This window comes from Chaetodon auriga, chromosome 4, assembly GCF_051107435.1.
Source record: "Chaetodon auriga isolate fChaAug3 chromosome 4, fChaAug3.hap1, whole genome shotgun sequence".
Taxonomy (NCBI): Eukaryota; Metazoa; Chordata; class Actinopteri; order Chaetodontiformes; family Chaetodontidae; genus Chaetodon; species Chaetodon auriga.
The window spans coordinates 8,557,653-8,585,406 of NC_135077.1; the positions used below are offsets into that span (position 1 = coordinate 8,557,653).

Below are 27,754 nucleotides of genomic sequence, written 5' to 3' on the forward strand. Positions count from 1 at the left end.
CACAGCAGCTTATTGTTACTCACTCAAACCTTGATGATATAGTCGAAGCCCCCCTCTCTCCCTGCTGTTCTCTGTTTCTGCACACGTACACACGCGCACACATAAACACACACGCACGTGCGCACACGCGTTGCGCGCTCCCGAGTGCAGAACGCGCAACAAGCGGACCAGCGGATGGAGAGAGAGAGAGAGCGCCAGAAGAAGAAGAAGAGAGAAGGACGGATGCAAGGCGAGGCCAGGAGCGGAAAAACCTCATCTCTCCTGGTTGTCCAGCTGCTGTCTTTTTGTTTTTTACTGCTACAGCATCATTTTATTACACGATTCCTGCCGTTGAAAGAACAGCCTGATATGTCCCCATGTCCGTCCTGATGTGCTGCTGCGCCTCATCACGATTCTTCTAGGATATGCAAAGCGGCTGTTATCACGTCGACGTTATTTTCCAGTAAATGCAAGGATGTAATATGGGAAGCATATGATCAACGCTGACAAACGACAGTCGGACTTGATGAGCCGCAGAAATCGACGGACAGCGACGGAGCAGCGCGGGTCTGTGCGTTAATTTACGCCTAATTATTGTTTTCGCAAGTGATCGCCGCGTATTTTCCTCCATTCATCTCTCGGGGCTATAAGGCCTATAGCCCGCACCATCACTGGGCATGAAACCCGTGGGAATTATGATACCAACGTGACGCACAGTCACACAGCACAGCGGGGAAGACATCGAGCCTCGACAGGACGGAGGGAGGGTGTGAGGTCCAGCAGAGCAGAGCCGCGCACAGTCCACTGATCACAGGGGGAGGACGCCCAGTTGTTGTTGGACACATCGCGCTAATGACTGCCGTATAGCCCAGCAGGTATCGCCCACCACAATTTTCCCCATTGAATATTTTATTTGTTTCATGCATCGGGCGGAGCGGAGCGGGAGAAAGGGAGGAGAGTACAGTGGGTGCGTGAGGGCGCGGAGAGACGGGATGCGGGAGACGCAGTGAGCGAGGAGGACGAGGAGGAGAGAAAGCGGAGGATTGACGGTAAGATATGGATATAGGCTATGAGGATGCACCCCGCCCCTCCTCTCTCTCTCTCTCTCTCTCTCTCTCTTTTACTCTCTCTCTCTCTCTCTCTCAAAGGTGCCCTGCTCCTCTGCTGCTGCTGCTGTTGCTGCTGCTGCTGCTGTCAAAGGCCATTTGATCAGTGAGGGACAGGTATCTGATGTGCTGCTGTTCTGGGCCTCATACCTCTGGCATCCATTAAAGCTGGGTCAGTATAGGAGAGTGAGGCATCGGAGTGCACGTGAAATATTCATGGGCACGTGATTAGCCTCCAATGGGCCTCAGAGGAGTGCAGGGTGAAAGTGGCATAATGACTCAGGGTGTCCCACGCTGGCCTCACCAGAGGGGTCCGCTTGAATTATGTTCACTGTCACACACCTTCATTGCAGTGTCTGGTGTGCTGCAGTGAAATGTGGTGTAAACATGCACACACACACACACACACACACACACACACACACACACACACACACACAAAGGAGTCCAAAATGCAGGTTTTGATTTGGATGTTTGCTGGTTTGCTTTGCTGATTCATCACAGATGGGAACATGAGGAGTAAAGAGACAGCGAGGAAGAGAGTGAGAGTCCATTATCAATATTTCAGAGAGGCGTTGAGAGGACTGGGTCAGTGGAGGAGGCCAGGCAGTGAGGCACGAGTGACCGTGAGGAAGAGAGACAGAGAGATACGCAGAGGAGAGAGCAGATGAATGAGGGAAGGATGGAGGAGACAGAGGGACGAGAGCAGAAAGATACAGCTCAGTGGCTGACCGCACTCCTGCTCTTCTGTCAGGCCAAATTTCTACATTTGTAACCTTCTGTGTGTGTGTGTGTGTGTGTGTGTGTGTGTGATGGTATTGTGTAGTATTATTTTGTGTGTGTCATATTGTTAGTACACCATAGATTTTGTGTGGCAGACATGAAAAAGATGACTGATTTGAACTGATTTATATGTAGAAATGTTAGTGAACACACATTTTAATAAGGTGACTCACCTGCTCGTGTGTGTGTGTGCGTGTGTGTGTGTCCGCTCCATGCATGTTAGATTGGAAAAAGAAAACAAACGTACTGAGGTTTGTTTCCATGTAGGGATCATTTACATCAACCACTGAGGAGAGAAAAAGCAAACTGATTTGCTTAAACCACTCAGACACATGCACACGCACACGCAGAGTTTGGGTGGATTTTCTGTCATTTGACTTGTAAAATGCAACATATTTGGCTCTTTTCTGTTTGGATCATTTCACACAGGTTCCTATCAAGTCCCTTCGCATCAGTCAGACACACTGAGTCAGTCTTCCTGCTTGTGCTGTGGCCTGTTCAGAGCTGTGGGCGGATATATCAGTGTAATATGAATGTCGTGAGATTAGACATCAGCTGGGATTTTGCTTATTACAATACTGTAAAGCTGCAACCAACCCTCATTTTCCTTCACAAGGTGTCAAAAAAAATCAATAATATATTTTTTCTATGAAATGAAAAAAAAAATGTTTAGTTCAAAAACAAAACCTTGATCATATATGAAAATATAATAAGAACACCATTCTTAAAATAAATAAACCAACAGCAGTTTGAATGACATTTTGTGGAGTGCACAAAAAATAAAAATGGAGATGTCTGGTTTTGCAAATGAACCCTTCATGTGACCAAAAAAAAAAAAAAAAAAAAAAATCATAGAAAAGCAGCAAACACATACACAAATCCTGGTATTTGAGATGCTGCAGCCAGTGGATATTTGACAGTTTCTTTAAAAAAAATGATTGAAATGAGTATCAAAATGGCTGCAAATTGATATTATGTAATTTGACGAATTGCTGTAATATTACTGTACAGCGTATAGTTGTTTTTTTTCCTAGGATTGATAGCAGCATTACAGTTCAGTGATACAATTTTCTGAGCTTACCGGACTGCTGTAGTGAAGGACAATGATGGCCTGTTGGTCATTATATCCATGTCCTTGTGTGGAAATGTCTCAAAAAGCACAAATAATATATATATTTACACATGATGTTATATAAATAATTATGTGTGCAAATTTATTGTCCAGTAGATGTGGGCGACATTTTCTATGATTGGATTTTAGGGTTTTTTTTTTCATGATATTGATATTGTGGTAGAGGAAATTTTCTCAGAACCCATTGGAGAAACTTTTTGGATGAAACAACCAAGTAATCAATTTATACAAAATACATTCTTACACAGGTGAATGAATTTCTGACTCACAACACTCCCCTTAAATCTCCCTTTAAACTTTCTTCATTGTATTTAGACAAAGTGCAGCGTTTGAAGCCCAGATGAGCTCTTCAGCATGTACGGACGTATGCCATGTACATGATAAAGTAAGCAGACAGGAATGCTTTTGGTTAATCCAGACATTATTTAAATCCTGTGCTAACATTAAGTAATGCTAGTTTAAATCTGCAAGAGATATTCATGGGATAGATTCCATCTTATACACATTATTGCAAAATCTCTGATGGGAGATAGACTCTGTCATCTCACACTATATGTCGTCACATCGCCCAAACCCACTGTGCAGCTCTAGCCTGTTCTGCCTTCCTGCAAACAAAAGCTACTGGATCACTCGGCTCTGCTTTGTCACTCCTCCGTCAGTGATTTCAGAGGAAGGACAAGCAGTTTTTGTAGCCGTGACATTGTGTGATCAAAGTCCTGTTCTGTGTGATGTGTTGAAACGCCTCATGTTATAGCAGCATGTTCTGCTGACACATGTGTGCAGTACAGGACATACAGTACTACAGACAGCAGGCTACATGTCACCTCAGTGTCTCAAGAGTCTGATGTACAAGGTTGTAGCTGCTATAAATACACGCTCGCTCTGATCTGAATATTAACTTCAGTAAATACATGGCGTCTCATGTTATACCTCCAGTGAAATATAATATAGCCGTGAAAGTAAGGCTAATAACGTATGCAGTCATTTAAAATGCTATGAGACCTGGAAAAGCTCACATACGCACTCTTTTTGTGCTAATCTCTCAAAATCACCATGACAACACACATCCAGACAGTATCAAACTGTTAACAGATTACCACATCTGAAGATGTTTTGCGTGTTTAACATTAGAAATCCATTGTGAATAATTAACCAACCCCAAGACATTTGGTCCCCGGCCACTTCACATGTTGGAATTTACATTTTCAAGGAACTGCAACATCTACGTGACCTTTACTGCAGCATTTCTCTGCTGTTTTACTGTGAAAACTTCAAGCTGAGGGTTAAATACAATAACACAGTGTGCTACTTTAAATGGATTCGTTCAAATCTGTCTCACAGGATTACAATACTTACATGCCCAAAAGTACAAAGAGGTGTAAAAAGGGGAAAGAGTTGTTCCTGCTGTGTCGCAGTTGGCCGCACGGATAAAATCCTCTATCAAAGTATATATAATTTCATATTGTGGTGATAATATATAATGTGAAATAGTGACATTTACGCAAAATCTTTTGAGAAACTGTTTCTGGATAAAATAACCACACAGGGATGTCTGTGTTCAGTTAATCCAGTGATTTAAATACCCACTATATATGGTTGTCACATTAATGCAAAAGTCATATAAAAATTCAGCATTTCCATAAAGAAGCTCTGCTCTTGGATTTGCACTGTTGCCCACAAAAGCCTAATACACTCGGAGATACACATAGGATGGCAAAATCTCTTACCAGCCCTGTTCCTGCCCATACTTGCCATGACAAGATGCCATCTTAATGAGATGAGAAATGAAATCTGCAGTCCTCGCTCTGTGCAAAGACTCATTGTAAAGTTCAGAACTAAAAACACAAACTTTTGGAAGACAGTCACGTAGGTGGTCTCATTCAGACTGTAAGGAAGTGAGGTTTCTAGAGGCTGGTTCTAGTTAATGAGCCTCTGCAGCAGCACATCAGTTAAAGCACAAGGACTAGAGACACATTCAGCTTTTCATTTTCTTTCTCAAGGATTTGAACTCTTCTTTGTACCTGATGGCCGTTTCAGATGGATTTGAAGCTCCAAGGCAAATGAAAATAAGTGATAGATGTAAGTGTTATCTGAAATAACGAGAAATGCCATATCACGACATGGCAAGTAAGTAAGAAATAGAAGCAATAGTGATGACAGACAGTGTGAACGTACACAAATAGATTCATTTAAAGTCAACAAAAACAGGGCCGGTCTCGAAAAGACTTAAAAGCATTGAATCTAGCTTCCATAAAATATCGCCTTAAAGCGTATTAAGAGGCATAAAAAAAGACAAACATTATTTGTAAAAACAGTTGAGGATTCTCAGTCGACTAATCTTTGCAGTTCTGTCTCTGAATTTCAAATTCAGTGAATATCAACCATTTTTCTCCAGAATGACTCATCCCACTTTTAAGGTTGTGTCATGCCCACCTCTGACTAAGCAGGAGGGAGGATTTTCTACTGCTGAAGCTTCATAATCGCCTCAGATCAACTCTGTAATTCGTTTTTGCAAGATTTGACAACTGTGAATTTTGTTCCCCATCACTTACAGTAAATCGGAGTCACACTAAGAGGGATTCATGTCATGGCCAGTGTGGCAGAAGAGACACAATTAGAGCGACAAATATCTCTATGTACATTTCAATGTACATATATGTGTTGGGTAATATTGCTATAAAACAGACTTTAAAAAACTGCAAAACTACCTTCCTTTGTGGGTTGTTTTTCCCTCCTGCATGGTGATCTTAGACTTGCCAGATATCAGCTGCTCTGCTTCAAACTATACAGTGATCAGATTAAATTAAAAAAAGTGATAAATGATCAAAAATGCTCACATAAGTCTGCAGATTCTCATATACAGAGAAAGTGCTTATAGGGCACTTAGAAGTGATGTGCTTTTAAGTCAGAGAGTGTGCGGTGAGAGCAGGATTATGATCTTGATAAATATGTGAGGAAACTTATCAATGTTTAATCAACCTTGGTGCAGACTTTAGAAGAGGCTCAACTCTTTAGCTGAAAGGAAATCAAATAACTTCACACTCAAAACCTTCTCACAAACCACCTGTCTGCCACACACACACACAGAATTATATGGGAAGGTTTTTGGCCACTTTGACCTTCCATATTGTCCTCTTATTATTCTCTTTATATCTCTTAGTATTACAGATCCAGTTTGATCTAATAGCCGTTGAGCATATGTGAAAACTGATGGCCAAGATCACATAAAACAGTGAATGACTTGAAAAGGACTTTTAAGAGACAATCTGGATGTATCTGCAAGCAATTTTCTTTTTACAGTAAAAGCCCTAAAGCTATCAGGAGAGTCTCGGACATGTAGCACAGGTCCTAATGCTTTGAACTTGGCCCTGAGCGTCGCCTGTGTCTCCTGCCTGCAACAAGCAAATGATTGACAGAGGGCGACACCTCCATTCCCCAGAGTCTCGCATCGACCAGACAAACATACAGGCTCTAAAACCCTGTAAGTGGCTTTGACTGCAGCATGTAGGCCTCGGCCCTCTGGGAGCCGTAGAGGTCAATGGTCTGAAACAGGCTCGCAGTCACAGAGGGCACTGTAGTGTGTTTTAAAATCCTTTCTTAAGCCTTAAATATTATCGACAGCGACGAGAAAATTCTCAACACTGTTGTTATTAAAAAAGTTTCGCAGCCAATAAAGCTTTTGGTCTTGCTGTGCTGATAGAAGTCTAATCTCTCTGCCCCTCCCGCATCTCTTGATTGCTGTCTATCGCTCTCTCTCACACACACACACACACATACACAGACGCACAAACACACACATTCATTCTTCCATTAGGAACATAACACTACAAGGCTGTTTTGTCACTTTGTGCTTCATAGCAATCTACCCTCAGGCACTGATAGCTCTCTGACCAGCGGAGGGGGAGGTTACTCGCTCTTTCTCTATCTCTCTGTTGATTTCATGGCCTCCACCTCCAACAGTGTGAATCTTTGTACCTGGCTTGATTTCACATCAGTTTGAATGATTTCCAACAGGCTGACTTTAATGGCTTTCAGGTATCATTTGCTTCCCGCGGCAGTGAGACACTCAATTTTCTTTTTTTATTTATTGCTTATAGTTTTGAGGAGCCAGAGCCACACAGGAGTTGTTTGGCAGACTAAATATTTATACGGTGTTAGAAAATAGTGAAAATGTCTATTACAATTTCCCAGAGCTAAAGGTGAAATTGTTTGTTTTGTCTGGCCAACAGTTCAACCCCCCAAAGATATTGAATTCACATTGAAAGCAACAAATTCTCACATTTGAGAAGCTGGAACCAGCCAATATTTGCCAATTTTGCTTCTCAAATTACTTAACCCCCTAAAGCCCTCTAGTGTCTGCCATTGCTAGCTCAGCCCACATAGCTTTTTTAAAGCAGAGATCCCAAAGTTTCCAAAGATACAAAACATGTCAGGGGGAATTTTGTGTAAAATGGTGCACACAACATCAAGAATGTTCCCATTTGTTTAAATGGTGGAGCCATTAAGTGTAAACATCATATACAGCTTCAGTGGAGGGTTGGAACAAGTTGGAATGAAGTGATTTTAACAACCTTAAAGCAGTTGTGTTACGGGGCTCGTTTGATTATCAAAATGGTAACTGGTGAGTCACTAACACTGTTGGATACATGCAGATAAATACAGCTTTTCTATGTGTACTGTATGCGTGCACGGTATGTATGTACGTGTGTGTGTGTGTAATTTATTGTGCTCCAGGCCCACTACTCACACACTCTCACTTAGAGAGTGCTGCTCCTCCAAGTAGGCCGGCCGGTGGCCCGGGGCTGGATTTTGGTTGCAGGCAGGGCGCATGGTGCTGTGAACAGGGGGACTGGGTGTGTGGCTTTGTCAAGGCCCATCAGTGTCCTTGCTCTACTTACTGTGCATCAACACTTAAGGGTGTGTGTGTGTGTGTGTGTGTGTGTCTGTGTGATAGAGAGAGAGAGAGAGAGAGAGAGAGAGAGAGAGAGAGAGAGAGAGAGAGAGAGAGAGCAAAGGGGGTTGCAAGCAAAAGAACATGCTGCCATAAGGGTTTTGGATGAGATGAGACGTATTGTGTGTGTGTGTGTGTGTGTGTGTGTGTGTGTGATGAAAAATACTCATTCTGTTGAGTCTTTTATGTGCTATAGTATGTGTGTGTACGTGTGTGTCACGGTGGTCCTGGGGCCTCTGTTACAGCCTTGTTGGTTCAGTGGACTTAAAGAAATCAGAGGTTACTCTTCCCTTTCTTGTGCATGTGTGTGTGTGTGTGTGTGTGTGTGTACCCTGTACAAGCACAAGTCTTTGGATGCATGTTGGACATTTGTTGAGGAGTGACCTAAATCTGTCTGCCATCATTACCTAACAAGAAGATGGAGAGAAAAGCAAGTCGCGAATAAACACACGCAAGCACACATGTACTGCATATGTACACACACACACACACACACGCACACACAGTCTCTGGAAACCATCATGCTCATGTGTACACACTGCAGCAGCAGATTGGAATGCTAAGCAGGGGAAAAATATGAATGTGATGCCATGCATGATGCAGTTCAGCCTCCATCCTCCCTTCTGTCCAGGGCCAAGAGTTCAGACTATATTAAGGAGTCGTATTACTGTTGTTCTCTCGTAGCTCGGCCGCCTGCGTCCCGTATGTTCCCTCGTAAAAACTCCACAGTGCAGCATCGCCCTCTGATCACCTGCGCCTCTAGTCATCTGTTTACCTTGTTACCCCTGCTGGGGAAGAGATCCTCTCCACAACATCATTTATTTAGGATTACTGAAAAGTGGCCTAAGCTCTCTGCCTGACTCTCTCTCTCCCTCTCTCTCTCTCTCTCTCTCTCTCTCTCTCTCTCTCTCTCTCTCTATGTGTGTGTGTGTGTGTGTGGATAGAAAGATTAAGACTCTTTTATGGGTCAATGGCCGCTGTTGCTCCCAGCTAATTACGGACTTAAAACACGTACTCACACGCGTGCTCTTTCACTCACAAACACACACAGATACACACACCCGGCGTATCTCCTCTCTCTCTCCCTCTCTCTCTCTCTCTCTCTCTCTCTCTCTCTCTCCCTCAGACTGCACTGTGCTATCACCATGGTAACAGCAGATTGAGGGACTTCTTGCTGCACCAATTGCTCAATTGTTATCTCTTTTTCTTTCTCTTTCCTCTCGGTCGGTCTCTCTATTATTCCGTCCTCATCCCACCCTGCCGCCTTCTCTCACGTGCAGTCATTCATTGTCAGTGCGTGTCGTAGACCATCCAACACACATAAGGAGAGAGTGCACTACTTCTGCCTCAATCTCACACTTCCTCTGTTTTCTCCCCAGGCTCTCCTAACGTGGCTGGTGGTGTGACGTCCTAACTCTTCCCGCCCAGCATGGCTGTATCACTGTGGTTCCTGGGGGTGTGTGCGCTCTCCCTGGCCCACGTCGCCCCCTCTGGCCAAGGTAAACGCCAAAGTGCCGAGGTAGCATCATATGGAGGTGTTGATCCTGACACAGCAATCAGCAGGGCGAATCCCAAACACGTTAAAAAGTAACGACAGAGGACGACAGTGCTACATGGAGTTGTGTGACTCAAATATTGTTTTGCAAGTGAGCAAAGTCGTCATGAAAAGTCGAAGTCAGCCCCATTGCCTCTAAAACTTGCATAGTCATCTCGTCCAAGAAACTCTGTGACCTACAAAAACAAAAGCTTACCAAAATATTTGAAGTGTTCAGCACACCAGAGGGAGTGTTTCAGAAGCCTGTAGCTTCTAGTTGATAATCAGTCAGCATTCACCACCACGGACAGTTACTGTACACCAGTAGCATACTGATCGCACCGTGTTCGCTTTAAATGTGGGTTTAATCCTGATACAGCAAAAACACCTTTTCATTGCCCCATGACACTCAAGAGATGTGAACAACCGGATTAAGGTAATGGAGATGTGATTTTCTCCAATAACCCTGGTTTACATGGATTAATATGGCAGTCAGGTGAGCCTGCACCCAGAGATATGTGACATAGTGAGATCCAGCCTCAAAGAGGGAAAATAAAATCTCCTACTTGTCAGATTGTGTTTTCCAAACAGTATGCAGCCAGTGGTGTGAGGTTTATCCTCCCCACTGACTTGAAACGCAAGGTTCTGTGGCGCACCCACGCATCACATTGCATGTAGGTGTCAGAGTGGAGGTGCTGTGTGATTTATGTCAACAATCACACCCTGCTTGCATCTGGGAATCCTTCCACTGTCAGCTTTCACTCGTGTGTGCATTAGAATTTAATCTAGTTAAATTAAATCACACGTCAGATGTGCAAAAATGTGTGTTAACTATGATATGCTTTCATCAGACACACGTATGGGCGTGATTAGATTGAGGTAATCACATTATGGTGTTTACATGACATTTGCTGTAATTGAGGAATAATTGTATCACCATACCTGTTATTGCACAGCTGCTTAAATCCCCAGAGCAGGTATTTAAAGGGGAACTCATTCATTTTACATATGATGATCAGTGTAACCACCAATGGGAATAAAATGTCATTGGGTTTATCTCAGTTTAGCCTTGTAGACTCTCTCAGCCTTTGCTGCTTAGCCATGCTAGGGATGTGGCTCTGTGGATGACAATGTTGTTGACTGAAATAACTCAACTTTATTTATATAGCACCTGTCATACAAACATCCCAAAGTCTTTCACTGACCGAGATTAAAAAAGCTCGGACGAAAAGCAAAAACAAGAAGAGACAAGGACAAATAGAATTTTGACAAAAGACTTAAGATTTCTAATTATGAATGTCAGAAATAAATAATTAAGATAAATAAACACAATGGATAAAAAAAAAAAAACAACTTAGGCAAACTAAGGCAACAAATGATGACGCAGCTTACATAAAAGCCAGGCTAAAAAGATATGTTGGGGTTTCTTTGTGGAGCCCTTCAGATCCACAGGCACACTGTTCCAAAGAAAAGGGCCACAGCGGCCGAACGGTGACTCAGCACTGCCTTTATGTTGATATCCTTGGGAAGACTAGGAGGCCAGCTGCAGAGGATCTGAGGGATCTGTTACGCACATATCTAAAAAGCATGTCTGAGAGAACGACTGGTGCCAGACCATTCAGCGTAAGAAATCACTTCTAAAACTGTCTGGTCTTCATTGGTGCTCCAGCTGCTCAGTTCTGAACATAACTCAACAACTGAGGAATGGGTTGTCATGAAATTTGGTGCAGACCCCCATGGTCGACAGAGGACAGAGCTTAATAACTGTGGTGGTCCAATTTTACCATTAAAGTTGCCATTTGTGTTTTTCACTGAAATATACTGGGTTCTCCAGCTCACTGCAGTCTGAAGACAGAGTCAATGCTAATTTTTCTTTTTTCCTACCTCCACCCCTTATGCTCTGCCTCATCTTATCCCCCCTCCCCATCCACCCCTCATCCACCCCTCATGAGCAGCTATGTCCCGGGCTGCCATGCCGTTTGGGCTGCTGCGCAGAGAGCTGGCGTGCGAAGGTTACCCCATAGAGCTACGCTGTCCAGGAAGTGATGTGGTTATGGTGGAGACCGCCAACTATGGACGTACTGATGACAAGATCTGTGATGCAGACCCCTTCCAAATGGAGAACACACAGTGTTACCTCCCTGACGCGCTAAAAATTATGGCCCAGAGGTGTGTGCATGCGGGGTTATATACTGTGTTTGTGCAAGAGCTTCAATTATACAGCTAAGATGGAAATTGTAAATGCCATCCTTGTGCTATTTGAGTAGCAAGTAGTTAAACCAATCAATGAGAGTATCCACAGTTTTGTACATACAGCATGTGTGCACTGCCGCACAACATACGTGTGGATTCACGTCAGAGGAAACATTAGACAAAGCCAATGGTTGTGTTGTAAGTCATGTGTGCATGCAAGTGCAGTAATCTCTCCAGCTAAGTCTGAGTGCCTGGCTGCACCATTAGCTGTGTACTCAGCAGTGTTTTCCTAGAAGAACTGATCAATATTCAGCGAGAGGGAGTGGGAGAGCAGACAAATGGAGTGTCCTTTGCTTCCCCTTTCCTGTCTGTTAATCACTGGCCTTCCCTTCTTTCTTTTCTCACTCAATCATCCCCTTCATCCATCCATCCATCCATCCATCTGCTGTCCTCCAGGTGTAACAACAGGACTCAGTGTGTGGTGGTCGCAGGGGTCGATGTCTTCCCAGACCCCTGTCCTGGAACATACAAGTACCTGGAGATCCAGTATGAGTGCGTCCCTTACAGTGAGTATGCATATATATATATATCTATCTATATATATATATTTCAATTCACAGATTAACACACACAAGGTTACACACAACTATGTGCAAGTGCATGCAAAACTACAGAGATTTAACCTATTTTTGTCGAGCTACACTCTAGGTTGAAGGTGTTTTTTTCTTTTTGTTCTTATAACCTCTGATGTCGACTGTATCCCTGAGAGATTGATGGATAGAATAGATTTTTTTTCTCAGGGAGCGTGTGTGTGTGTGTGTGTGTGTGTGTGTGTGTGTGTGTGTGTGTGAGTGAGTGTGTGTGAGTGAATGTTTTTGTGCGTTTGAAATATAAAAAGAAACTTGGATGGAGAAAGTACAGAGAGGGAAACTGTGGTACATTTACATACTGTATGTCATCTGTGTGTGCGTGAGTATGCGAGACAGCACGGCTGCACTTGTGCGTGCATGCGTGTGTATTTTCTTTTTCAGATTCACGCCACAGGAGTTGCTCTCTTTTCTCCACAGGAGCCTGATTGAGGGGAGGAGAGATCGGGGGAAGTGGAGGGAGGGAAGAGAGGGAGGATGGGGCGGGAGGGGAGGGCAGAGGAGAGGAGGGGAGTATGCTGGGTCTCCTTTGTGCTTCTTCTTTCTTTAATGTGAACTGTAATGTTTGTGGTGAGAATGAGTTCCAAAGTCTTTATCTGTGCAATTCTTTCTTTCTTTCTTTCTTTCTTTCTTTCTTTCTTTCTTTCCTTTTCTTTCTTTATTTCCATCTCTCTTGCTTGCTTTCTTGCTTCTCTTTACTTCCCTTCTTTCATCCTCTGACTTCTCTTTCTTTCTCTCCCTCTTTTTTTCCTATGCTTGAGTAGAAGTGGACCAAAAAGGTAAAGACAATACATTGTAGCATCTTGAACTCTCCTTACCCCCGACCCCCCTCTTTTCTCTCCTTCTCTTCCTCTCTTCTACCATTTCTCTCTTCCTCCTACCCAGGACGTTGTTTCGTAGTCATGCTGGATGTTGCCCCCCTTTTTTCATTTCCTACTCGGTTATTATTTCCCCTCCCATTTATCCATCTCCTGTTGTATGGAAACCCGTCCTTTTATCCAATTTTATCCAGGTTCTGCACCTAGTCTTATTCTCTCTCTCTCTCTCTCTCTCTCTCTCTCTCTCTCTCTCTCTCCCTCCTCTCTCTCTCTCCAGTTTCTCCTTCCTCTCTTGCTCCTGGTCAATCTTTCTGTCTCTTATTTTGTTCTTGGTCTCTCTCTGCACACATAAACTGAAACAAAACTGCTCGCACAAACATAATATTCTTTGCCCTCTCTGCTCTGTTTCCTTTTTAAACACAAGCACCCTTTCTTTCTTTCTTTCTTTCTTTCTTTCTTTCTTGCTTTTTTCTTGCTTTCTTTCTGTCTCTCTCTCTCTCTCTCTACCTTCCTTCCAATCCTTCTTTACTGTCCGATCATCCTCCTCATGCTTATTTTCCCTTTTCTTCCCTTATAGGAAGAGCCCCTTATTTATCTTCATAGGAAAAATAAGACCAAATGTGTGTGATTATATATCCGTCTGGATGTGTGCTTACCAAGCACTGCTTATGTGTATGAGTGTGTGTGCATGCCTATTTGCATGCCAGTGTGAGACTGTACAGTATACATATGTGTCCATACAGTTATTGACATGTGGGTGGACCAATCTTTGTGCCCGGCGTAAACTAACCTGCCCTCTCATTCACTTCAAGGCAAAATTTAGCCCCGCCTTCTGCGTCCCTGATTCTACCTCACACTCTTCTTCACTCTTTTTGCACTAACCTACACACACACACACAAACACACACACACACATGCATACAAAGCACATAAATACACTCACACACCTTTCATTGCAGTGTCCCTGTTGTATTACTCACCACACACACACTAACAGTGTGTGATTTTCAACACTTTTACGTCTCCTCTGTTGCTTGCCTCTCGAGATCAGCACAGGTGTTTTAAATCCCTCTCTCTTTTTTTCCTCATTCTTTTTTCCTCTTGCTGCATCAAATGCATCTAATTCAATCCATTTTTCATGCATCGATCCATTTTCTCTCCACACCTGCCTCCACTATCTTTCCACTCTTTTCTCTCCATCACTTTCCTCCCTGCTCTTCTTCCCCTCCCTCTTTCTCTTCTTTCTCACATCCTGCTGTCTACCCCTCCTAACTCCCATCTTCCAGTTTTCGTGTGTCCCGGCTCACTGCTCAGCATCCAGCCGGCCTCCTCTCTCCTGGAGGCAGAGCATCAGTCGGGTGCATGGTGTAAGGACCCGCTGCAGGCTGGTGACAGGCTCTATGTTATGCCGTGGACGCCATATCGGACAGAGGTGTTGTATGAGTACGCCTCCTGGGACGACTACCGCCAGAACAGAGTCACCACCACCTATAAGTGAGTAATGTCTGTGTACACTGTATGTGTTGCTGAAATAGTTGGTAAATTGATTAGTTACTTTTGGGTTTTGGACTGTTGGTCAAAACACAGAAAAGACAGGCAAAGTGAAGATGTGACCTTGGACTCTGGAAAGTCATGATTGCCTGTTTCTTTTGGAAATCCCATAGATGAAATCAGTGAATTCAGAAATATATAAATGAATTAATTTATAATGATATAATGTAATTGCTAGTTGGCAGGTCTTGGGGGTTAATTTCACATTCACTTCAATCAATTCAGCAATATTTACTTTCCAATTGAGCCCCTGAAAATTCGGCTTGAAAAGTTAAGTTAATGTTAATCCTTAAGGTTTTTATCATATCAAACCTAACTTTTGATATATTTATGGTTGGTATTTATTGTGCTATGGCCCTTAAATGTGTTGATACTGTCTTTATATCTCTGTGTGATAATTTGTGTTGTCACTGTCGCATTCCCGCTCTGGCTTTAAACCGTGTACTCATGTACAAGGGATTCACAGGAAGCGGTGCATGTAGCTGCGTAGTGCTTTTCAGATTCAGATTGAGATTTATTAACTCAAGGCCATTTCGAATGGAACTCTGCAACTTGTGTGATTAAAACATGAACGGTGTTGTCCGATCAACCACAACTGAAATCTTAAGGATTACAACTTCGAAGTTTTGAAAAGACATCCTTAGGTAGTATTTCTGAATATTACACAAACAATGGACTGATAAAATAAGCAAGAGAAGTGTCATTATATCACGATTCAGATGTTGCTGAATCCTGATTGGTGCACAGAAGTAGGCGACCACCTTTTTCACCACAGACCAGTGATAGAAGCACAGACAAAATCCAGAAATCTTTCATGTGAAATAACCAAAACTGTTGTAACCGCAGAAAAATGTGTTCATGTAGGATGATACATAGCCAAAATAAATCACTAATATTAACAGTGTAAATTTGCATGTACACAATCTTTAATCAGTATCATCCTCTGTCTTAGGTTGCCCAGCCGTGTGGATGGTACAGGCTTTGTGGTTTATGACGGCGCCGTGTTTTATAACAAGGAACGAACTCGCAACTTGGTCAAGTACGACCTGCGAACACGCATTAAGAGCGGCGAGGCAGTGGTGGTCAATGCCAACTACCACGACACCTCCCCTTACCGCTGGGGAGGGAAGTCAGACATTGATCTGGCAGTGGACGAGAACGGCCTTTGGGTGATCTACTCTACTGAAGCCAATAATGGACGCATCGTGGTCAGCCAGGTGCAGTAGCAGGAATGAAAACAGATCGATGGTTGGAAAGACACTAGAAGGGAGGGTTTTGTGACTGAGACCTCACATCCTCCCATGTCTTTTTTGTCCTGCAGGTGAATCCGTACACCCTGCGCTTTGAGGGTACGTGGGCCACCGGCTTTGACAAGCGCGGGGCGAGCAACGCCTTCATGGCCTGTGGCGTGCTCTACGCCGTGCGCTCCATCTTCCAGGATGATGAGGGGCAGGCAGAGGGCAGAGTTGGCAGCGACATGGTGGTCTATGCCTATGACACCAGCCGTGGACAGGAGCTGCCCGTTCAAATACCGTTCCCCAACCCTTATCAGTACATCTCCTCCATAGACTACAACCCCAGAGACAACCAGCTGTATGTGTGGAATAACTACTATGTGTTGAGATACCCGCTACAGTTCACACCACCACCGCCCACTAAAGGTTTGTAGAAAAACTGCACCTGTGTATTTGCAAGTAAGTGATAAAACAAGAGAATCAACAGTGTTTCTGTCCATCCAGGTCCTCTTTCCTCTCTGATGACCACCGTCCGCTCCTACACGGCCACTGTTGCACTGACCCCAGTGCGGCCATCTGCCTCTCACCCAATTGGCGTCATCAACCGAGGACCTTTTGATCAGCGGCCGATCACAGCCATGGTCCCTCTAACCCCTCGTCCACCTCTGCGTGTCCCCTTGGCTCCCGGGGGCCCCGGTCAGGTGGGCGGTTGTGAGGGCCGGGTGGCACGAGGAGTGCAGTGGCCTCCAACCCTGAAGGGAGAAACAGTGGAGAGGCCCTGCCCTAAAGGGTCATTAGGTAGGTGTGGCATATGTGTGTGTTTGCAGATGTGAGCATGCCAGTCTGTGTGTGGCATTGTGTGTGTGTGTGTGTGTGTGTGTGTGTGTGTGTGTGTGTGTGGTATTTGCATGTGTGTGTCTATATCTTGTTTCCCTTTGAAATGTAGTTGGATGTCCTCTCTTTGAACTTGCCATCAGATGAGAGCGAAGAAAATAGTGTTGAGACAAGCTGGGTTCAAGCTGGCAACTCTTTCTCTCGCTGTGCAGCTGTCTTCCGCCCAGAGCTCCCTCTAAGGAAAAGCTGTTATGCTGATTATTTAGATCAGCCTGTGGTACATTTTGCCTCGCCCTAATCATGTTGAATGGTTTGGACATGGTTTTAGCACAGACGTGATGATTACACTGTGAAAGAATCTAATTTTAAAACATGTTTAGAATTGAAAACGGATGACTTAAACTTACACCTAATTTGCAAAACTGGTGTGTAACAGATACGCAGCAAACAAAAACAGAGTAATTTATTTTTCAACTTATGCAACAATTAAATAGATCAGGTAAAGCTTGTATCTCGTAGTTTTGTTTTCATGGTACATTTACTTTATGGATGCACTCTTATTATTTCCAGCAGCAGCAGGCAGCTGTTTTAATCAAAAAAAGCTCTAATGAAGTCCACAAGTTAGCGACTTTGATGACAGTCAAACAAGCTGAAGCTAATGTGCTAACAATCTAGACGTTGATGTTTTTTTCCTGGTGTTGGTGAAGAACAAAACAGAGCTAAAAGGAGGGTGAATATTGCACATTCATCAGGTGGACTCAAACACGACTTCAAACACTTTACTCGGAAAGAAAGCAAAGAATCATGCCCTTTATTTTCTTTCCATGCCACGAGTTTTCGATCCTACATGTGCTAACTTTTCTAATGCAGCTTTATATATTTAATGAAAACTAAAAAAAAGAAAAAAATTAATAGAAAATCAAATTCTGGCTTTAGTTTCCACCACTGGACTCCAACAGATACAAATTTTTTGCATGTTTTTAGGAATCTTTTTTCCTGGTTTATTGTTAATGTTGTGAATTCTATTGACAGCATTAGCATTAGCATCAATAAGCGATGATTCTTCTAAATGAACATTTCATTGTTCAAATTTGGTACTCTCTATGTCACTCGTCTGTCTCTGCAGGTATAGCCTCCTATCAGTGCATGCAGTCTCCAGTGGGTTGGAGCTCCAGAGGCCCTGACCTTTCCAACTGCACCTCACCCTGGGTCAGCCAAATTGCACAGAAGGTTAGTCACGCATTCACACATACACACACACACACACACACACACACACACATACCCAAAAGCCAGTCAGCAAGCAGTTCCCTCTTAAATGTCAAAATATTTGACATTATAAACACCCCCGCCTCACTCTAGATTAAGAGCGGAGAGAACGCAGCCAACATCGCCGGGGAGCTGGTCAACCTGACACGGGGGCGGATCTATGCCGGTGATGTCAGCATGTCCGTCAGGCTAATTGAACAGCTATTGGACATCCTGGACTCACAGCTTCAGGCCTTGAGACCAGCCAATAAAGAGTCAGCAGCACGCAATTACAACAAGGTAAATTGTTCCTGTTGTCAGAGCAGATGTGTGCTTGACCTTTCCTTGAAATGAAAACGGAAATGTCAGTGATGATGATTCTAACAATAGATGCTTTTCTTCTTTTTAGTTGCAGAAGCGGGAACGCACATGCAGGGCCTATGTGCAGGTGAGACAGATAGACAGACAGGTAACTAGATCATAATGAGGAATAGGAATGAAACACTCTGTGTTTCTTTCTGTCAGGCCGTCGTTCAGACAGTTGATAACCTGCTGGGTCCTGAGGCTCTGGTGTCCTGGGCGGATATGAGCAGCATTGACCAGTCCCGCTCAGCATCACTGCTGCTAGACGCAGTCGAAAAAGGAGCATTTCTATTGGCTAACAATCTCTATGAAGGCCGCTTCAGTGACAGGGCACCGAATGTCGGTGCGTGGTCTTTCTTTACACATTGTTTTGCTCTATGCGTTGTAGAAATGACCAGTTCAGTTAAGCTTTTGTGTCTGTGTGTTCCCGTGTGTGCACAGATCTGGAGGTGTATGTACTAAATACAGAGGCAGACATACAGGACCTGACGTTCCCTCACTCCTACGACAGCGACAGCATCTTGCAGATATCAGCACTGGCTCTGCAACAGTACAGCAACAATGGTCTGTGGCACACTCCAAAGTTAATCAACATTTATACAGTGAAAGCTCATTATTATACAGCATCTTGCCTGGGGTGGTAGACCATAGGAAGGACGAGAAATAGGTTGTGAAAGTAATATTAGGTTTCCTCCACATACCAAAAAATATAAAATATTAGATGAAAGTCTGTCTCCCCTCGAATATGATAAATGAAAGTACAGAACAAATGGTAAAAATATTCTCCCCTCCTCTCTGTGGTTTCCTCTGCAGGCCAAGTGAAGCTGGTCCTCACACTCTATAAGAACCTGGGCGCCTTCCTGACCACCCAGAACTCTACTCTGCGGCTCAGTCTGGGGCTGGGCCAGGGGTCCGAGGCCAGGCGCAGGAGCCTGGTGGTAAACTCCCATGTCATCTCTGCCTCTGTGCACAGAGGATCCAACAGGGTGTATCTCTCCGAGCCGGTGATCTTCACTCTCAGGCACCTGCAGGTCTGTTTGGAAATCTGTTTACCTCAAAGTGAATGTGCAGAATCTGCTCCCTGAGTATCTATATTATATGTCTTTGTGTGCATTTGTGTCCACAGCTGGAGAACCACTTTGGCCCCAACTGCTCTTTCTGGAATGCATCAGGGGTTTCTGGGAGTGGCAGGTGGTCTACGCAGGGCTGCCGCCTGTTACACACCAACAACACACACACTACCTGCGCCTGCAACCACCTGTCCAGCTATGCTGTCCTCATGACCTTTCAGCAACCTGCAGTAAGTGACACCAACCAAAAATGTCATCTCTAGGGCAGGCAGAAAGCAGATGTAAGGCGACAGTGTGTTTTTTTTTTTGCTTGATTTGTGTCAATGACCTCTCAAGCAGTACAGAAAAACTATGACAGTGTAGCAACATGTAGCTTTATCTCACTCACCAGACACTGCTTTGGGTTTTCAGATGGTTAATTTTGCAGATATTTGCAGAGTCAATAATCACACAACACTGAAAAGCATGTTGCATTTGTACATAAATGGTGATGAAATCAAGAGTTCAAGAAAGGCCCATGTTAGACATTATTACTGCTTTAGATTTCTTTTTAGATGGTCTGGTACCAAACTTAAACTTTGTAAATCCAGCTCCATCTTTGACCACCAAAAGCGCCCTGACTCCACCCTTATGCACCCAGATGCTGTTGCACAGTCGAACTTCATCCCCACTGTGCTCTGCAAAATGTTGTATAAAAATCAAGCACACAGGCAGTGATAATTGTGGGTTGTAGCTGTAAGAGAGCGGGCGAGAGAGAGAGAGAGAGAGAGAGAGAGAGAGAGAGAGAGAGAGAGAGAGAGAGAGAGAGAGAGATGAATGCTGCAGGGTATTTTGTCCTGCCATGAAATTGAATTAAGTGTTTCTCTGCAAGATGTTCTCTTTGTTAGGTGTGGTTTTATTCATTTGAATGGGTGTTATATAACGCACACGGTTACACAACCAGAGGCAAATACACATGAGCACTCCACACCTCAAAAAACTACACATCCACATATGCTCAGTACATGCTCCTACATTCATGGACTCTTTGTGATCAGATAAAAAATGTCTCTAATCCCTCTGCACCCTCCTTCCTGCCTGCTTGTCCTCATCAGTTTGGTGTCGGTGTAGAGGAGCTTCTCGTCTATGTGGTTTCCTGGGTTGGCATCTCTGTAGCGCTGGTGTGTTTGGCCACCTGTCTTACCACCCTGTGCTGCCAGGGGGCGCCCTGGCACACAGACCACAGCACCATCCACTGCAACCTGTGGGCAAACCTGCTCATCACTGAGCTGCTCTTTCTTGTCGGTGCCAACAAGACTCAGTACACAGTGAGTACTTTGTGTTTGTAGTCTTTGGGTAGGTGTTATTTGGTAAAGTATGATATTGTGGATCATATTCCTCCTTCTCTATCCAAATCCAGGTTGTGTGCTCCATCATTGCCGGCCTGCTGCATTTCTCGCTGCTCTCAGTGTTTTGCTGGTTGTGTCTGGAGGGGGTGGAACTATACCTGCTGCAGCGGGAGGTATTTGAGGGACGGAACTCCAGGAGGAAATATTTCTACCTGTGTGGCTACTCTATTCCTGGACTGGTGGTGGCCGTGTCTGCAGCCATTGACTTCAGAGGCTATGGCTCAAAAACGGCGTAAGTTGATTAATGTGTGTGTGTGTGTGTGTGTGTGTGTGTGTGTGTGTGTGTGTGTGTGTGTGTGAGAGAGAGATTTGGAATAGTTACTTTTGATCCACCTGGAGATTCTCATGTTGTGTGATTTGTTTATGTCTGTGTGTGTGTGTGTGTGTGTGTGTGTGTGTGTGTGTGTGTAGGTGCTGGCTGCGAACAGACAACTACTTCATCTGGAGTTTCCTTGGACCTGTTGCTGTTATCATTACGGTGAGAGTTCATGCCCTCACACAGATACCAGCCGTTCCATATATATTTTCATACACCTCCAGTCATCAGTGTGTGATCACGTCATGTTGGCTCATCATGAACGAACAGATATTAAACAGTGTTTGCTGTTTGGTCTTTTCGGCCTCAGTTGAACCTGGTTGTTTTGGTGATGACACTACATAAGATGCACAGTACTGCTGCTTTGAAGCCAGACTCCAGTCGCCATGACAACCTGAGGTAAGGACCGCGTCTCATACTGATCTGTTGTGGGTGATAATGTCTAGAGCTCATTGTGTTCCAGTGGCTTTGACTCCCATCTGAAAAATACAGAAAGTTGAACTGATGAGCTGAAAGGGGCCTGAATTGATAAAAACTCTACTTGAGTTTCGGCACCTTCCTGTTCATTTACATTATTATCTTATTTTCAGAGCTATCTTAGTTTTTGTTCAGTGCTGCAGAGTGTCCCAAAACCTGACTTAACCAGATGCAAAAAATGAAAGGAAACGATAAAAATAAATTTGAAAATGAATGTTTCCTTCGCTGGAGGCAGTCTACTCTGTTTGAAGAATCTAATCTTCGCTTAGAGATTTGTAGTTAATTAAAATATTTAACACTCATCCCAGCTGAGACAGGGAGCCAGTGTAAATTGTATGAAGCGCATGTAATGCGATCTTTCTTTTGTCCAAGTAAAGCTCCAACATTTTGTTCAACAGCAGCATTTTCAGTAGTTTGAAGTCAAGCATTAACAGCTTTTGGAAGAGCAGAATAAAATGCACTGCAGCAGTCTTTATATTCTTTCCGTTCTTCTGAGTAAGTAAAGGTCAAACCTGAGCAATGCTGTATAAATGAAAAATAGAGTGAGCAAACCGCACTCAACAGAGGAAAAATAGAGCCTGTTTTCAGTTTCTGTTTCAGTAGACACTGATATTAATTGGACGCAGCCCAGCTCTCTCTTTGTCCACGTTTGAGCTGTAAAGAAGAAGCACAGTTAAACCTCCCCTGAGGTATTTTAAGCACGGGGACTTGAAAAATCTAATTAGAAAATCATTCCAACACATTAAGATGAGTGAGCTCTTGTTGAAATTGCTTGTCAGAATGAAAATATAATGTGTTTTACCTCGTGGCCTGCTTCCTCTGGGGTCTCCAGGGCGTGGGCGGTGGGTTCCTTGACACTGCTCTTCCTGCAGAGCGTCACCTGGTCCTCGGGCCTGATTTTCCTGTCTGCTCCGTCGCTCCTCCTGGCTTACCTCTTCTCCTCCCTCAACACCGCCCAGGCCCTCCTCATCACCATACTGCACTGCACCCTTGCCAGGAAGGTCTGTCTCTGTGTTCAGGTGTCATTATGTAGCTCCCGGAATCTGGGCGCAATGTCATCATTTGTGACGAGACAGATATGTTTGAACACTGCCTGCAGGGTCAGAAGGACTACGGCAGATGTCTGCGTCTCTCGCAGTGCTGCGTCACCTCTTCGAGCTCTCCGGACTCGGTGAAGGGTGCAGCCCTGCGCTCCAACAGCCGCTACACCAGCAGCCAGAGTCGGAGAGCTACAGCTAACAGACAGGTACATTTCAGCACACTGTGCCTCTATGCCTCTCTCTGTGTGTCTGAGTCAGTTTTGACCTTGTGTTGAATATTTCTCTTTCAGAGTCGTATCAGGAGGATGTGGAACGACACTGTTCGCAGACAGACCGAATCTTCTTTTATAGCTGCAGACGTGAACAATACCCCGACTCTCAATCGAGGTAAAGATTGCTGTTTTTCTTTTACAGCAACATTATGCAATTTTTATTTTGTGCAATTTGGCGTCCCCACGGTTTCTGAGTGCAAAACCACTGTCGCAAATACAAATCCAATAACAATATTGTCAAATGTGCAACAACCGAAGCTCGGCGGCATCATAAAAATGTTATGTGTTTTAAACTTATGTCTTGAAGTTAACAAGCATGCTTTTGCTATGTCAAGTTTGCATAAGCTTTGCATTGCACACAACTCAGAACAGCAGCATGCCAAGCTAATGTAACCTGGACCAAAGACAGCTGACTAGCTAATGGCAGCTACAGTTAGCAGCAATTAGCAGTTAGTTTAGCAACAAGTTACCATAAAGCTACCTGTCCATCAGGAAAGTCCATAACTCACAGATAGTTGAGGCAGAGCAACTGGAGGACATCAGAGGGAAAACCAATGAACATTTTTTCCATAAAAATATGATCCAGTTTCACCAGCATAGTTGGTCGTGTGTGACATAGTGCCATTAAGTGTTACGCATCTTCTCGCGGGAGATCATACCCGCTCACCCGAGTTTCATGCTGCAAGAACAGATGATCAGAGCGACAGAGGCATTTTTGTCCCTATTACAATTCAGTGTACCATCAAAATGATTTTGCTATTTTATGGTAAAATAGTTGCATAATGTTCCTTTAAATCTCAGTGTTGCAGTGACCTTCTGTCAAGAGTGCTGTATTTATTTTCTCTCTCTCCATCCTCAGCTGCTTTGGGGAACCATTTCCTTACTAATCCAGTGTTGCAAACCCATGCTGGAGCCTCTCCTTATGACACAATGCTGGCTCAGGGATACAATCAACCCTTCACCTCCACAGGTACATTTCATTGCAACTTGCAATCTGTGATTCTTCCTAACGTTGTGTCTACGTTTCCTACACAGTTTTCGTACTCTCCGTCTTTCTGTTGGTTTCTTTTACTGTCCTTTCACTTATGTGTACTCGGTACTTTGCAAAACTCTTATGCCACATTCAGAGATGTCTCTGTATGGCTGTTTACTGATGTGTTAACAAAGGGAACTTGGTTCTCTCTTATAAACAAATTCTGTGATGGCACATAGTTGGATACTAGATGGCACTAATGTACGTGTGTCTGTAATAAGATAATATGGGCCAATAATGTCAAGTGGTTGATTTACCGCTCAGGCTGCCTGAGTTTTCTGAGTGGTCTAAGACTTTTGTCCACTACAGTTTGTCATTTTTTAGTTTCTGTTCAGTGTGAATGTTTGATATTAAAAGCTCCTGAAATGTTTTTGCTTTTGTACGAATGGTGTTCTGTTTTCAGTGTCTGACCTTGAAATGTCTGTGTTTTAAATGTTTCTTTGACACTCTCCCTCTCTGTCTCTCTGTCTTAACGTGGACCAGTAGGAACCTTCAGAAACAAGCAGAGTATGAGCTCTCCTTTATTGTGCTCACTCGAATCATTGAGCGCCACTTCCTTGTGCACTGTCCTTCAAGTCATAGACTATCTGTGCAATATCTGCACACAGTAATTCTTAAGAAACCATGAAGACATAACATACATCTCTTCCATGTGGCAACATAACTGAGCATTTCATCAAAGACTATTGTTAATATCCAAATCTTCTTGGTAAAGCCACACCCTCAGTAGGCACATGAACCCTAAACTCTGCTCATTCATTCATTCATGTGTTCATTCATGCAAATCTATAATCTTTGAGGTAAAGCTCAGTAATTGGTATCTTCCTGTCCAACAGAGGGTGGTGTGTCCCAGAGCCAGGAGTCCTGTGGGCTGGACAGTGTATGTCTCAATGGAGGCTACACCCCCAACACCTTCACCCTGCACGGTCTGGGAACCACACCTGGATCCCGAGCTGGAGTGGTGGGCAGCACTGACCTTCTGAGAGAGGGGGGAGTTGGGATGGGAGGGGATGACATCTCACCAGCCCTCCTCACCCCCCACGGGGCCACAGATCTTGGCAGCAGTGCTGGAATGCGTCGTAACCTGTCTGATGCAGCGGCACTGGAAAAGATGATCATATCAGAGCTGGTGCAGAGCAACCTGAGACCCTCAGTTCCCATGCCTGTCCCTCCTGAGCGCTACGGAAGCCTGGCGAGGCCTCACCACCACGACAGGGCGGCTCTCACTCACACTGCCACGCTAACTCGACACGCACAGCCTCCCCAAGAGGGCTGGGCTGCCACCATGCAGCCAAACACACGCCACAACGCACAAGAGGGCTGGCCGCATACGAGGCACCACACACAAGACACTGAGACACACTCCACAACACGTGGACAAGATCACACCGCAACACCACGCTTGCAAGACGGCTGGTCGCACACGCGTGTTTCTGGAGATTCCGAGTCCCGTGAGCTTCTTAAAGATGGGGACAGGTCGTTGCAAGGCACTCTGGGTCGCCGCGGGCTGCAGGACAGGCAGCAAGCGCGTCCCCCTGATGTTCAGGCTCGGCCTTACTCCACCCTCAGCCGCACCCCTGGTACTCTGTCCCGCCACCGCAGCACTGTGGAGTCGAGCGGAGGGACAGACAGGGACAGAGAGAGAGACAGGGAAAGAGAGAGGGATCGGTACCGGGACAGGCCTCTCCCGCCTCCTCCTCCCCCTCCTCCACAGGAGTCTGAGCCCCTGTACAAGGCTCTGGAAGAGCCGCTGCTGATGAAACAGAGAGACACAGGCGTAGAGACATGGAGAGGTGGCCAGGATAGAGAGAAGGACGAGACATTTCTCTTAAAAAGAGACGGAATTATTGACGAATGGAGGGGAGGAACCGAGAGAGGGAGGGACGAGTCTTTTACCTCTCAGAAGAGAGATGGAGAGATGGATGAATGGAGAGGTGGAATGGAGAGAGGAAGGGAGGAATCTCATCTGCTGGAGAAGAGAAGTGGAAGGGTGGAGGTGTGGCGGGGTGCAGCAGAGACGGAGCAAGAAGAGACTTTCATAACTCAGAAGAAAGATTTTGGGATTGATGGATGGCGAGGCGGGATGGAGAGAGAGAAGGATGAATCCTTGTTTTTAAAGGACAGAGACGGATGGAGAGCAGGGATTGAACGGGAGAATGAGAAACAGAAGGATAGAGCTCTGGATGTGTGGAGAGGAGGGATGGATGTAGACAGGGAGGAATCTTTTCTGTTTGAGAGCAAAGATGGAGGTCTCGACGCCAGGAAAAGAGGTTCTGTTCGTTACCATGGCGAACGAGAAGATTCTGACAGCTTTGCTCTGCCTTTGACCCCTGACCTCGACCTCGACCCTGACTCCTCACCTATCTACGCCCGAGATTCAAACCCCTCCCCTCTCTACCCCGGAGACCGACGCTCGCCCCCACTCAGCATCTTCCCGCGAAGCTCTCCCCCAACGAATATCTTTGCTCCTCGAGATAGCAACTCGCCTCCAAACAATCTCTACACCCGCCACTCCCCCCAGGTGTACAGCCGAAGCAGCTCCCCTCCTCGCTTCTACACCCGCACTTCCCCTCCGACCCTCTCGTACCCCGACAGCAGCCCTGAAGGTCCAGAAGAGGTCAGTCCCACTGGCCAACCCCAGCGGCCTGCCCTGGAACTTCCCTACAGCCTGGGGAGACCCCCGCTGGGCCCTCGGCCCAATCACCTGCAGACCTTCTACCAGCCACCGCCGCTGGCATCCAATGGAGAAGCAGTGTACACAGCAGAGCCCACCTCCGAGGGAGACGACGGACAGATGCAGCGGGTGACGAGCCTGTGACTAGGGCGGTGGTGATCGGGGAATAGAAACCAGGCAGGAGGAGGAAGATGGTGACAACAACAAACAAGGATGATCAAACTGATGGAAATGATGATGATGATGATGATTGTAATGACACTGTTGAGGACAGTGATGGTGGATGATGAAGGTAATGATAATGACAGTGATGACTCCTCCCTGCTTCTATCTCCCGATCACCACGAGACATCCCCCTTTTCATGTTTTGTTACTTTTCTATGACTGTGATCCATTTATAACTATTCCTCCTCCTCCTCCTCCTCCTCCTCCTCCTCCTCTCCCTCTTCTCTCTTCCCTGAAACCTGGTGTATCTTCCCATCTCATCGGTGCTCATCCTTATTTGCCCATCGTCTGAGTTTCTATCGGTTCATCGGCTGGGTGTTTTCCCTCCCTGTAGCAAGCAAACAGTGTGTCAAAGAAGCACTTGTGTGTTGCCAAAAAATCCTTTCAAAGAACATGTGCATGACTTTATAGTGGCTTTACAAGGCTACATACTGTAGGAGGAAAGTGCTGAAGTGTGTGTGTGTGTGTGAGCGTATGTCGGAGCGTGTGTGTAGCTTGATGAGCATGCATGTGTGAAAGGATGTGTGCGTGTGTGTGGGAGTGTGTGACTGTATATACATCATTCTTGTATAATTAATGTATCACAGTGAAGCATTTTATCAATATCAACTGGGGGGCCTCTTACACACATCCCCTCTGACTGATTTTGAACTCTTGACCAATCCCATTTTCACATGAAGACCAAACCCCGCCCCCTCCACCTGCCACTAACTGTTGGTGATGGAGTTTGTCATAGCAACAGAACTCTTGACTCCGGAGCCAGAGATCATATAAAACCTCAGAACTTTTCTGCAACCCCCAGAGATCCTTGTACATATCGACCTCAAGTGTTCTGATTGTCTTGTATTGCTATTGAAGTTCAAGTAAACATGTGAAATAAATGTT

At 44.9% G+C, this 27,754-nt stretch overlaps 1 protein-coding gene across 3 annotated transcripts; it reads left to right on the forward strand.

Annotated features, from left to right (window-relative positions):
• Positions 1-129: 129 nt before the first annotated feature.
• Positions 130-27,750, forward strand: LOC143320130 (adhesion G protein-coupled receptor L1). 3 transcript variants are annotated; one of them, XM_076729577.1, is made up of 25 exons: positions 130-1,028; positions 9,331-9,450; positions 11,441-11,654; positions 12,135-12,244; positions 14,430-14,637; positions 15,647-15,911; positions 16,016-16,355; positions 16,434-16,727; positions 17,890-17,993; positions 18,126-18,311; positions 18,421-18,459; positions 18,537-18,717; positions 18,816-18,938; positions 19,188-19,405; positions 19,501-19,674; positions 20,539-20,751; positions 20,844-21,064; positions 21,244-21,310; positions 21,459-21,547; positions 22,458-22,626; positions 22,725-22,871; positions 22,956-23,052; positions 23,797-23,907; positions 24,454-24,477; positions 24,807-27,750. In XM_076729577.1, exons 2-25 carry the CDS (start codon positions 9,381-9,383, stop codon positions 26,786-26,788), a joined length of 5,646 nt encoding a protein of 1,881 aa, XP_076585692.1. In that variant the 5' UTR covers positions 130-1,028; positions 9,331-9,380; the 3' UTR covers positions 26,789-27,750. The 3 variants fall into 3 exon arrangements, with proteins under 3 accessions (XP_076585692.1, XP_076585693.1, XP_076585694.1); XM_076729578.1 differs by having other exon boundaries at positions 24,457-24,477; XM_076729579.1 differs by lacking the exon at positions 24,454-24,477.
• Positions 27,751-27,754: the final 4 nt, after the last annotated feature.

Bases quoted from the DNA above. Each gene is read 5' to 3' on its own strand.
- LOC143320130 (XM_076729577.1), top strand. From the start codon at position 9,381: ATGGCTGTATCACTGTGGTTCCTGGGGGTGTGTGCGCTCTCCCTGGCC. The intron at 16,728-17,889 runs GTAGGTGTGGCA...CTGTCTCTGCAG, and splicing joins CTGCCCTAAAGGGTCATTAG to GTATAGCCTCCTATCAGTGC. The intron at 19,406-19,500 runs GTCTGTTTGGAA...TTGTGTCCACAG, and splicing joins TCACTCTCAGGCACCTGCAG to CTGGAGAACCACTTTGGCCC.